The sequence below is a fragment of the Danio aesculapii genome, chromosome 9 (genome assembly GCF_903798145.1).
Source record: "Danio aesculapii chromosome 9, fDanAes4.1, whole genome shotgun sequence".
Lineage (NCBI taxonomy): Eukaryota > Metazoa > Chordata > Actinopteri > Cypriniformes > Danionidae > Danio > Danio aesculapii.
In genome coordinates this window covers 23,148,795-23,161,160 of record NC_079443.1, presented here as the reverse complement: position 1 = coordinate 23,161,160, position 12,366 = coordinate 23,148,795, and the positions used below count along the sequence as shown (strand labels likewise).

The 12,366-nt window shown below is 36.7% G+C and overlaps 1 protein-coding gene across 1 annotated transcript in view; it reads left to right on the top strand.

Moving 5' to 3' along the window:
- The window catches only part of pard3bb (par-3 family cell polarity regulator beta b), a 641,621-nt gene that overhangs the window by 253,562 nt on the left and 375,693 nt on the right, over positions 1-12,366 (top strand). The window contains exon 13 of the mRNA XM_056465228.1: positions 6,171-6,341. Within this exon, the coding sequence (XP_056321203.1) occupies positions 6,171-6,341 (171 nt within the window). The remainder of the gene's footprint in view (positions 1-6,170; positions 6,342-12,366) is intronic.

The following is a 12,366-nucleotide window of genomic DNA, read 5'->3' as shown; positions in this document are numbered from 1 at the left end:
AGTTTTCATGTAAGCCCAACATGGTCATTTCTGACTTGTTGACCAGTATTCCTCAAACACTTAAGCCATATGAATTGCCTATAGCCTGAGACAAAAACCAGTACGATCTGAATCAATACCCTATTTCCTGCTCTTTATTCACCACCATTAGTTTCATCTGCACTGTTTCTCAAAATAGCCATCAACTATTGTTAGAACATGAGCACAGTTCACATGGATTTTAAACAGGGCTGCTTTATATTCCCACCACAGCGTCACTCTCACCATAGGCTTAATAGACACAAAAAATCTCTTTTCAGAATACAAGCTGACCAAATGAGGAGTTTAATTTTTAAATTAATATTTGGTGCCTGCAGGTACTGAATTGAATGTTACAGTTTTGCACACAACTTCTATAACACTAAAGATCTGCGTATAAAAGCTAAGCAAATATAAACTATCTTTCCATTTCTTGAAGAAAACTGTATTTATTGCTGGTTTATGCTGAATAATTGTGCGACATCTGTATGTGAAGTGATTCAGGATAAATTAACTGAAGTTTAAAGTATGTGTGAAATCAAAATGTTTATTTTGCTAGTACACATTGCTGTTTTTTAAGTGAACAATTGAAGTCTAGTCATTGTCTTCTGTGTTTGGAGTTGTGTTTGATGGTTTGATGGCTTTAGCAATACAATATTCTTAACCATGCTTACCATTAGTTTGCTATGAGGGAATGATGCGCAAAAAGAAATACATTGGAAGTGGAAGTACATTAACATACTGAAATAAAATTCCCAATATTGTACAATTCACACGGACTATTACGCTTATCATTAGAGCTTTAGCGCAAACCCTGAGCCAAGGTATATCCCTACAACACAGCTTTTATTAAATTATTATAATGTAAGTGGCAAAAAGAATGTGAGACAGATACTCATTTTAAAACTGCAGACAGATTTTGTGATTTCGCAAGAATCAAGTTGAGAATTAGATCACGGCTCTAATAAGGCTCTCTAATTCTTGGTGACTCATGATGTCACGAGGACAGGACATCTTTTCACTAAAAAGCCTCAGTAATGAAAGCCCATCTTCTTCATTTACAGTGAGCAAGGGCACAAAGTGCACATTGCCAGAGCTTGTGGGTGGGTGTTATTCTGGTAAACTGTGATTAACCATGTGGTACTTTGCTACCTCCACAGGGCACGACAGTCAGGTTCAGTAAGTAAAAATATCATCCATTTTACCCATAGAAAAACATTATGATGGCACATACTGTCAAGATTTCAAAATAGAGCTACTGTATAGTCTAGAGTTTTTAAATCATGATATATCCTATATATGAAATTAGTTGAGTGTAATTATACGATTATATTGTGTATTTATTATTCATTTATTTAATGCAACGTTTCACGGGATCATATAAATGGGAAAGGAAGACAAATCCGAAAACTGTATGTTTTGCTTTTTAAAAGACAAATACAATCAGTCTCTTCAAACACACATTTGCAATAGCCTATCCTTTTCATTGGCTGCCCAAGAACAACATGTATTTTAACCCACCTCAAATGCGTTGTGTTGTTTACACTAGTGCAGTTTCATGTTAAAATTGAGTTTTTGAATGAAAACTCACCTCGTCCAGACTGTCGTTTTTATTGGGTTTCAGTTTCAAATGATCTTTCGCACACACTCACTGGGCATGCACATATTTAGAGAGCATCAGTACTTGCGGTCTTGTGTAATGAGAGTGACTTGACAAATAAGTAAATTATATGCAGTACTCCATTTCAAAAGTTTGCGTTTTTGTTCATCTATACTGAAACACACTACCAGCATTTCCAAACTTAAACAGCATCTTTAGCATTTTCAAAATGCTTCGTTTCGTGGGTCGAAGATGCCAGAGTAGTGTGGATGCCAGGTATATGGTTTGTGTATTCGACATCATGTTGTGAAGCAGTTATTTTGTTGAGACAAAACATTTGTTCTAGAACAGCTTATGCACTTTGACAACAAGTTCCTTTTCTAATCAGTGGAGCTGCAAAATATATCTGCACCTTCTTGCAAGGGTGCAAAATTCATTAGCAGAGTGCACACTGTCAACAAACTTACAGTATGGTGTTTTCAATGGTGACTAATATAATTGGCCATTGGATTCATGTTTTTATTTACAGCACTCCCTTAAGCAAACTTAAAAAAAATAAATCTGTTACAGCCTGCACAGAACTACATGTGATGCTGTTTAATAGACATTTTGCCACTTTAAATGAATGTACAATTCATGCTATTAACAAACCATTAACTAAATGATAAGCTTATTAATGTAGTTATTATTATTGTTGTTGTTGTTGTTGTTGTTGTTGTTATTATTATTTTTATCTTTATTTTATCAGCAAAGATAAAAATCTCTTTTACAAGAGCATCCTGGCCAAGATTAGGCTGTATACATGTCACATGGGTCTAACAGACAACAAACAAAAAACTATTAACAGTTAACAAGAATCACACAAACTATTCAAAATATTCATTGATACATTGATTGATTCATTGATTAATTTATTGATTCATTCATTCATTCTAAATTTCCTACTGTAAATATATCAAACCTTTTTTTATTAGTAATGTGCCCTACAATTCCAGATTTTCAGATTGTTGTATCTAATCCAGATATTATAACTAATGGGAAACTTATTTATTTAGCTTTGATGTGTGAATTTCAAAAAATTGACCCTTATGACTGATTTTGTGGTCCGTTTTCACATGTTTGCCACACGCTGTCTTTAATAAGGATGTCAAGGAATTACCAGCCTGAGAAAATGTAAGTGTTTTACATTTTTTCAGTTTAGTGGCTAATTCATTCGTCGTACAAAATTGTGCGATTTTTAAAAAGGAGGCGTGGCACCTAACCCCACCCCTAAACTCAACCGTCATTGGGGGATGAGCAAATCGTACTAAATTGTACGAATTAGATTGTACGAATTCATACGAATTAGCCACAAAATCAAAAAGTTACGAATTACCGTGAGATTGTGTTGGAATTACACAGGTGCAGCATTTCTTAATAGACCACATAAGTAAATATGTAGAGCTATGAGTTTTTTTTTACTGTAATTATTTTAGTGATCAAAATGGCTGCATGCATTTCAGTGCATTTATTGCTATTTTTACTTGTGACTTTGAAAATGTGTGTCTCTGTTGTCAACCAAATTCCTGCTAATAAAACTTTCTGATAGAAAAAAAAAACATATCTTTTCAGTGCCGTAAAAAAACCTTGCTCTCTTGCTTGTAAAAGTAAAAATGAAAGTAAGGGGTAGAGCTTTGCCCAGGGTCTAGTAGCCTAACTACACATTTATAGGCTGTTATCAAAAATATTGTATTTTTAAGGTAATGACCTCATAAAATATGACAGCAGATATTCAAAGCTTAGTTTTAATATCAGTATGACATGTGTCAGTAAGACAGATAGTATGACGTCCATAGACATCAGAATGACTGCTACACTGTAAAAAAATAGTTGAATCAACCTAAAATAACAAGCGAACCTATCACACACATGTAAAAAGAAAGTTTACAAAGGGTATTTACAAACATATAACATCTTTTAAATTCAAACAAGGGATTACAATTACTTTGACAGTAAATTTGTGCTTTGAGGATGGTTCATTCAAAAATAATTATTTCATCTTGTATTCAGTGTTGTTAAAAATCCCATGTGACTTTGTTTTATGCTTACAACCGCTCTTTCCTACTCTCTCACAACATTATACTGGTGAAATAGATTGGGCAGTTAGCTTGGTAGCACATCACACATACTATATATATAACTTAGTGTTAGTTCAACAAAAAGTTTTTAACATTGAAGCACCATATTTGGTGAACAAACTAAGAATTATTTGTGAACATTTCAAATAAAAATATTTTAGTTCGGTTTACTTGAAAATTTTATTCAGAGAATTTTGTTGCCTTTTTTTTACAGTGTAGTAGCTATAAATTCAAGTGGTAATAAATTCTAGTAGTCCCAGTGTTCATCTGAGTAGGAGGTTCAAGTTGAACAATTAGTTCAATATTTCATCATAGTTGGGCTTAAAATGGTCAAATCAACAACTGTCCCACTATTTGTACAACTGTTAAGGATTGGAGAACTTTCTGCAGCTAAATTTCAGAAATGGTTATGAGCATTTCCTTTCCGATACACACTGAATGCGATAAACCAATCACAACAGACTTGGCCATCTGACCAATCAGAGCAGACTTTCAGAAAGGAGTGTAGAAAGAATGAATAATCAAAGTAATTATTTAAGAAATTAGAAACCTTTAAAATGGCATAACAGAAGCACTTAAAGCAAGGATGCCCAAACTAGGGCCCCTGGGCCAAAGTTGACCCTTTGGATCCTTTGATTTGGCCCGCCAGAGGGAAATTATTAGCATGGGTTGCGGAATGCCTTTAGCAGAAATTATCAGTTCTATTTTAATGTAATCCTTTATTTGTTTGTTTGTTTTATTGTTGACCTACAAAAAAGCTGAATGTTTCAATTAATCGTGTAAATGAATCAGATTTTCAAAAAAAATAATTGAATGCATTTGTAAAAACAGCTGAAGTAATCTTTTCTATTTATTTATAAATATTATGAAATAAATCAGGAAATTACAACTTTAATGTAATACAGCTTGCTATATTTACCTTTGGCCCACAGCTCTCAATCAAGCTTAGATTTTGGCCCTCCATAAGAAAAAGTTTGGGCACCCCTGGCTTAAAGTCTTCAGTGTCGATGGTCACAGCTAAAAAAATCAGTTTACTTGTTATGAAGCATTGTTTTCAATGTACTTCATCATCTTTAGTTTGTACTGTTCTTGAACGATCAGCAATTTTTGTCTGTGTATCTGAGGCATTTTGCACGTTCTTGCATTAACCCTCATGTGAGTCTGAGAATTTCTCTCTCTCTCTCTCTCTCTCTCTCTCTCTCTCTCAGAATCTATTAAACATCAGGCACATAAAAATCTGTTACAGTAAATCCCCTTACAGCTCCCTCTGCAGATGGTGGGCTTGCAGGAGGATGGTCCCATGTCACTTCTGGCTGAGCCCGGCCACCAGGCACTCGCATATGAGCCCCAACCCCAGGCCTGGCTCCAGGGTGTGGCCCTGGGTGCGATGTAATTAAGCTCATAAGGTGTTTTTGAACCGCACTTAGTCTGACCTGTCACCTAAAACCTTTTTGCTTTGGTAGACTCTACCAGGGGCATTAGCCCCTAACAACATAGCGCTTAGGATCACTCAGGCACTCAAACCCCTCCACCACGATAAGGTGGCGGTTCATGGAGGAGTTGATATACCGGTCCGTTGTGGTAGAGGGAGCTGAGCCGAAAGACAAAGCTCTTGATTTACCGGTCAGTCTATGTCTCTACTCTCATCTATGGTCATGAGTTTTGGGTCATGATCAAGATTTCGGATACAAGCAGCCGAAATGAGTTTCCTTCGCAGGGTGGCATGGTGCACCCTTATAGATAGGGTGAGGAGCTCTGTCACTCGGGAGTAGAGCTGCTGCTCCTCCACATCGAGAGAAGTCAGCTGAGGTGGCTCAGGCTTCTGTTTCTGATGCCTCCTGTACACCTATCTAGGGAGGTGTTCCCCTAGGCATGTCCCACTGGGCGGAGACCTCGGGGAAGACCATGGACACGCTGGAGGGACTATGCCTCTCAGCTGGCCTGGGAACACCTCGGGGTCCCCTGGAGAAGCTGGAGGAAGTGTCTGGGGAGAGGGAAGTCTGGGGTTCTATCTTAAGACTGCTGCCCCCACGACCCTGCCCCGCAAAAAAGCAGATGCAAAAAAATAAATGAATGGATTTACAATGTAGATTATACAGTGTGTTTTTACATATGATTTATTTTCTGTGCCTGAATACTGTTTGGCTCCCCAGAAAACCATAAAGCACTGTAAATGTATCCTTTTTTTTCTTTGTTTAATTGTATTTATCTTTGCTTTTATTTTTTTATTATATTTTATGCATGATTCTCGCCCAGAATAATCCCAAATCAGTCTAAATTAATGAATTCTTTCCAAATGTAAACATTTGGTGGTGACGTTAGATGGTAGATAAATCTAAATTGGTGGTTTGATTTACCATTGTGGACATCAAACTCAAATCACCGGCAATGGTTTTTTGACACCACTTAAAAATTATGTCTTTTTTCCCTCTTAGGATGGACGTCTACGTATCAATGACCAGCTGATTGCTGTTAATGGTGAGCCACTCTTGGGGAAGTCCAACCATGAGGCCATGGAGACTCTGCGGAGATCAATGTCCATGGAGGGGAACCTGAGAGGAATGATCCAGTTGGTGGTTCTCCGTTCTGTACTACCACCTAGCCAGGTATGTTCTTTCCTCAAGAGCAGTGTTTCTCAACCACATTCCTGGAGGACCACCAACACTGCATGTTTTGGATGTCTCTTTAGTCTGTCTCACCCATTTCAGGTCTTTCAGTCTCTGCTAATAAGCTGATGATCGGAATCAGATGTGTATGAATAAGGAGACATGGAAAATGTGCAGAGCTGGTGGTCCTCCAGGAACATGGTTGAGAAACACTGCTCTAGAACACATTCAATTCATCCTAGCACTGTTCTTTCTCTGTTTACTGCTTTTGAATGGTTCTACACTGGTCTGTTCCAAACTGACCTTTTAGAGGCCTGGTTGAACCGTATAATCATAACACAGCATGAGCAACCAAAAAACAGCATGGACTTCCAGTCATTTTTTAACTCACAGGTGTTGAACATATGCTCAGTGTAATTTTTTCCTTCCAGGATGACTGATATGCTCTTTGACTGTTCACACAGTGGCAGATCACATCAGTCAGTCTTGTTTTACAGTGCTCAATACAGAATTTGGTTATGAAGAAAAGTGACAACTTCATTCTTTAACAAAGCAACCAGTTCACACGACTTAAAACCAGTGAAAGAATATGTAAATGCAGCAGCAATGAACGGTTAGTGTGTTGTAATTGTCATCTTTATCTTTTATTTTTTTAAAGCTTTTACAATGTAGATTGTGTCAAAGCAGCTTACCATGGAAGTTCTAGTAAATTGAAACAGTGTCAGTCCAGTTTTCAGAGTTGATTTTCAGTTTAGTTCAATTCATTGTGGTTCAATTTTTGCTGCTGAAAGTCCAAACGCTGAAGAGCAAATCCATCGATGCGAAGCTCCACAAGTCCCCAACTGAGTTTTTGTGACTCTATGTATGCATGTAATTATATATATTTTAATATTTTATACATTTTGTTTAGTCAATTTAAGAATTTTTTTTAAATAATAAAGTGCTCAAAATATTCTGGTTAAAGTTGCTAAACTGTAAATAATATTTATTTTGGTAACTCCGGAGTTACCATTCGTCGATATTTGGGCATATATCTCTGAGTATCTCTCTCATTTATTATTATTCCAGTTTTATGTCCTAAAGGCATAGTTTACCCAAAACTGAAAATCCTGTCTTCATTTACTCACCCTTTAACTGTTTGAAACCTGTTTGACTTTCTTTCTTCTGGAAACCAGTTTTTATTTTTTACTTCTTCCAAAATAAAGAAATGAGTTTGGAACCACTTGAAGGTCAGTAAATGGTGAGTAAATAAAAAATTTTGAATGAACTATCCCTCTAAGTATTTTACCATTTCAGTGTCTACTGCAATTTACTACATATGGTTCAGTGCATAAGTAGAAATATCCAAATGAATGAAATAGACCTGCAAACAGTTTTAAAAGAGGAATTAATTTGCAAATACAGCATTGCTAGTTCTGAATTTTATAAAACATATTATGTTAGCATGATTGCCTCACAGCAAGAAGGTCACTAGTTCAAGCCTCGGCTGGGTCAGTTGGCATTTCTGTGTGGAGTTTGCATGTTCTTCCCATGTTAGCGTGGGTTTTCTCCAGGTACTCCAGTTTCTCCCCACAAGTCTAAAGACATGTGGTACAGATGAATTATAGGCAAAATTGTCCATAGTGTATGTGTGTGAATGGGAGTGTATGGATGTTTCTCAGTGATGGATTGCAGCTGGAGGGGCATCCGCTGCATAAAACATATGCTGCATAAGTTTTCAGTTCATTCTGCTGTGGTGACCCCAGATTATTAAAGGGACTAAAGGCATAAAAGAAAATGAATGAATAAATGAATGAATGAATGAATGAATGAATACTATGTGATTGCAAGAAGACATTGAGAAAAATATCTCTATGTCGGTAAAAGGTAATCTCCACTGTCAGACAATAATTTATCAGTGATATTTCCCAGTTGGACTGCTCGATGGTGCAAGAAGTTAAAAAGTTAAAAAAGAGTTCAGAGACACCCCTGCGTACAGTCACAGTCATTACTGCTGATATTTACTAGCTATTACTTTATTGATTGTTATATATTGACTTTTAAAATTTGTTGTACTGATTATTTAGCCATGCAGACAGTATTCAAGCTGCTTCTATAAGCTTTTGTAGGAACTGGACAATCTGAAAGTTGGACCGGTCATCAGAAAAATATGCTCATCAAACCTAGTCACTGACTGTGTGAATGAAGCCCTCACTGAGAGTTAATGGAAATGTGTAGTAATACATTCTCAACTCAGTGGTTTTTCAACGAGTTTTTATGATGATGTACTACATTTATCTGTGAATTGGAGTTGAATTATGTATAGGGATGTAATTGTTTAATTTGGACCGATTCCTGTTTTTCTGTCATGTCTTTTTCTCTGACATGTACGTGACTACTAGTGCCAGAAGATCTCACAAGGTCACAGTTTAACACATTTATAAAACTGAGATCTCCATGTCTCCCCACCCACCACATTAAGACTCCCATGCCAATAACACAATGACGTAATTCCAGATATTTAAAGAAAACTGTAACCATAATAAACTGGCAGAATGAACAAAAAGATGGTGTGAATGTGATGTTAGGTTAAAATATGTTACATTAGTAAACTGACATTTTGATTTTATGCTACTCAAACAGATGAAATAGTATTTCTGTGATAATTAAAATAAGAATTATGAGGTAATTTGAGGTATTATAAGATTGTTTTTCAATAATAAAGTCAATAAAATAGTCAGCAGTGTGAAATGGTCTTAATTTCTGAGAGTCAGAATTCTGTAAAACAAGTTTAGCATTAGGTGCAGTGATTGTCTTCAGAAACATTTTTTGTTGTGCTGGTTCAAAGTCTCTTCATATTTTGAAAGTAATGATTAAAATGAATTATCTAAATTTATTTAAATGTATTTTTATATTCTGAGTAAGGCATAGGACTAAAAATATTCACTTAATTAAGAATCGTCAATTAAATTATTTACATCATGGATAATATAATGGTTAAATAGACCTAAGCATCCATTTATTTGTTCAAGTGTAAAAGGACATGAAAACAAGCCATGTACGGAGAGAATTGAGCACAAATGAAAATGAAAAGTCACTCGTTGTCTTGGTAATGTAAGTGTAATGTAGACAGGATATTTTTAGTGCACATTGTTTTTAGCATTCCTTTTTTCTGATCTGATTTTTATATACAGTGCATCCGGAAAGTATTTATAGGGCTTCACATTTTCCACATTTTTTATGTTACAGTCTTATTCCAAAATAGATTAAATTCATTTATTTCTTCAAAACTCTATACACAATACCCAGACAGAATGACCATCGGGTTATTGATCACCTCCCTGACTCCCTTCTCCCCCGATCACTCAGCTTAGATAGCTGGCCAGCTCTAGGAAGAGTCCTGTTGGTTCCAAACATCTTGCACCCACGGATGATGGAGGTCACTATGTGCATTGGAACTATCAGAGCAGCAGACATTTTTCTGGAACCTTCCCCAGCCTTGTGCCTCAAGACAATTCTGTCTCGGAGGTCTACAGACAATTCCTTTGTCTTCACGCTTGGTTTGTGCTTTGACATGCACTGTCAACCCTGGGACCTTATATAGACAGGCCTTTTTAAATCATGTCCAATCAACTGAATTTACCACAGGTGAAGCTGATGAAACATCTCAAGAATGATCAGTGGAAACTGAATGTACCTGAGCTCAATTTAGAGCTTCATGGCTAAGGCTGTGAATACTTATGTACATGTGATTTTTCAGCTTTTTTTTTTTGTATGAAATTTGCAACAATTTCAAAAACTCTTTTTTCACATTGTCATTATGGGGTATTGTGTGTAGAATGTTGAGGAAATAAATAAATGTAATTTTGGAATAAGGCTGTAACAAAAAATGCGGAAAAAGTGTATCGCTATGAATACTTTACGGATGCACTGTAATTTGTGCAAATACTGTTTTCATGGACTTGCAAAAAAAGCTAAGTTTTATCTCAGATTTCAGAAGTTAGAAATGTAATATGGATAATAAAAATAACACCCACGTCCAACCTTTATTCATACAGTCTAGAACTAGAGCTCTTCTGAGTTCAGTTTCTTATAATCAATTATTGAGTCCATGCAACTTTTTCCTGCTAAGTGAATGGTGATACATCAGTCTAGACATCTTTTTTTTTTTTTTTTTTGACAGTCATTTGTCAGTTTAAGACCCGGCTGCAGACAGATGCTCACCATATCATAAAAGCTGTTCAGAATGGCTGGTAATTGCCGCTAGTTGTTCACATCCTTAAACTTTCTCCATCATTTCCTCAGTGCTGGTGGAATTCGCCTCCAGCAGGATGTATTAGCCTTTTCTCCTCCCCTGCACCTGGGTTAGAGAGTGGCCATATGCTCACCCCATGATTCTCTCTATACGTTCCCCCCCACACACACACACGTGCTGACACACTCCACCCCAAGGCCTCCAACTGCTCCAAAGTGCTGTGTAATTAGGCTACACAATGGAGCAGCCCCTCTGGCCACATGGATTGATGGTTACTGGGGCTCTTTGTTTAGGATTGACAGGCTGGGAGGGACGGGCACGGGCAGACCAGGGTGTTATTGTTCTCATAAAATAAAGATTCGTGTTTATTATGTTTTATGGGCTGTGGACTTCCCCGTCATGGCTGTCAGTGGGGCACAGAATGAAGTCAGGGCCGATGGGATGCCATTGACCCTCATGTGCAGAGGTGGGATGGGATGCTAGTTGGTGGATGGATGAAAGGAGAAAAGCATGAATGAATGAGGGACAGATTGGGACTTTGTTTGGACCAGGGCGCTTGTCGTTAGGTTTGGATCAATAGATCATGCAAGCCAGATGCAGAAAAATGAAGGTGGATTAATGGTGAAATATGGTGTAATATGATTTTTAGCGGCACAAATAAGAGCTTTGTGTTGTAATGAATGGGAAACACCCAACAGGCACTGAGACTATATTGTTGAAGGTTTTATTTCCTTATGTTCTGTGGTTTTACTGTGTTAATGAATATCCTCCCTTGCTGTAGCGTTTGATTCCTTTTAGCTGTAATAAATAAAGTTCGAAAAGTTATCTTCTGGCCTGGAGCTCATTTTAATTCTTTACAGACTTGCTTTTTTTCGTCTGTTCTCTGGAGTCTGTGTGAGCTTCTGGGAATATACATGCTGATGTGTTCTTGCTGGAATCTGCTGTGTCCATATCTCCTGACCCAACTTGGCTAATTACAGATACTTTCTTTGAGACATCAAAGACCAGCTTCACGCGCATACTCTCAATCCAGGCCAGTTTGGGCTAATTCTCTAAAATCCATGGTAAAACAGGCACAGTGTTGAGAAGGAAGAGAAGAGAAGGAAAACAAAATGGATTTAAAACAGATATTGCCTCATTTTATGGTTCTGGTATTTAAGGATTTAAAAAAAAAAAAAAAACAAAAAAAAGAATAATACAAAAAGAAAGGTATAGCTAAAAGCTATTTTCGATATTGTATGAGGTAGAGTTGAGTGGCATTACATTACATAGGTTTCCATAGTTTTTTTCTACTGTACAAACTGTATTTTGTATTGCCCCAACGCCACCCTACCTTTAAATTCAACTCTTACAAGAAACTGTTGACAGTTTAACTTTCTGAAAAAAGCTCATTCTGTGTGATTTTAGAAATGAGGACATCAGCAATTGGCATCACAAGTAAAAAGTAGAATTATTTTCAAATATTTTTAATTTTATTGTGATCATATTACACAAGGTTGCAATATTATTTGAACATAAAAAATAAGAGCCAAGAGTTAAGCTAAATTGATACATATGTATATCATTTTGTGTTTGTTTGTTTAAATTAGTAGTGCAAGGGTGAGTGACAACTTGTGAATTTAGCTTACATATATATACACCGTATATAAAACAGTTCTGTCTGGTTGGCTAAAAGCGGTGCGATATTCTCAAATAACAGCACTCGTACAGCCTCTTTAACCCTTCACCCTTATGTATCACTTCGCCCACATACAGCAAGCAGAAGACACTCTACAGTTTGACAAATATTGC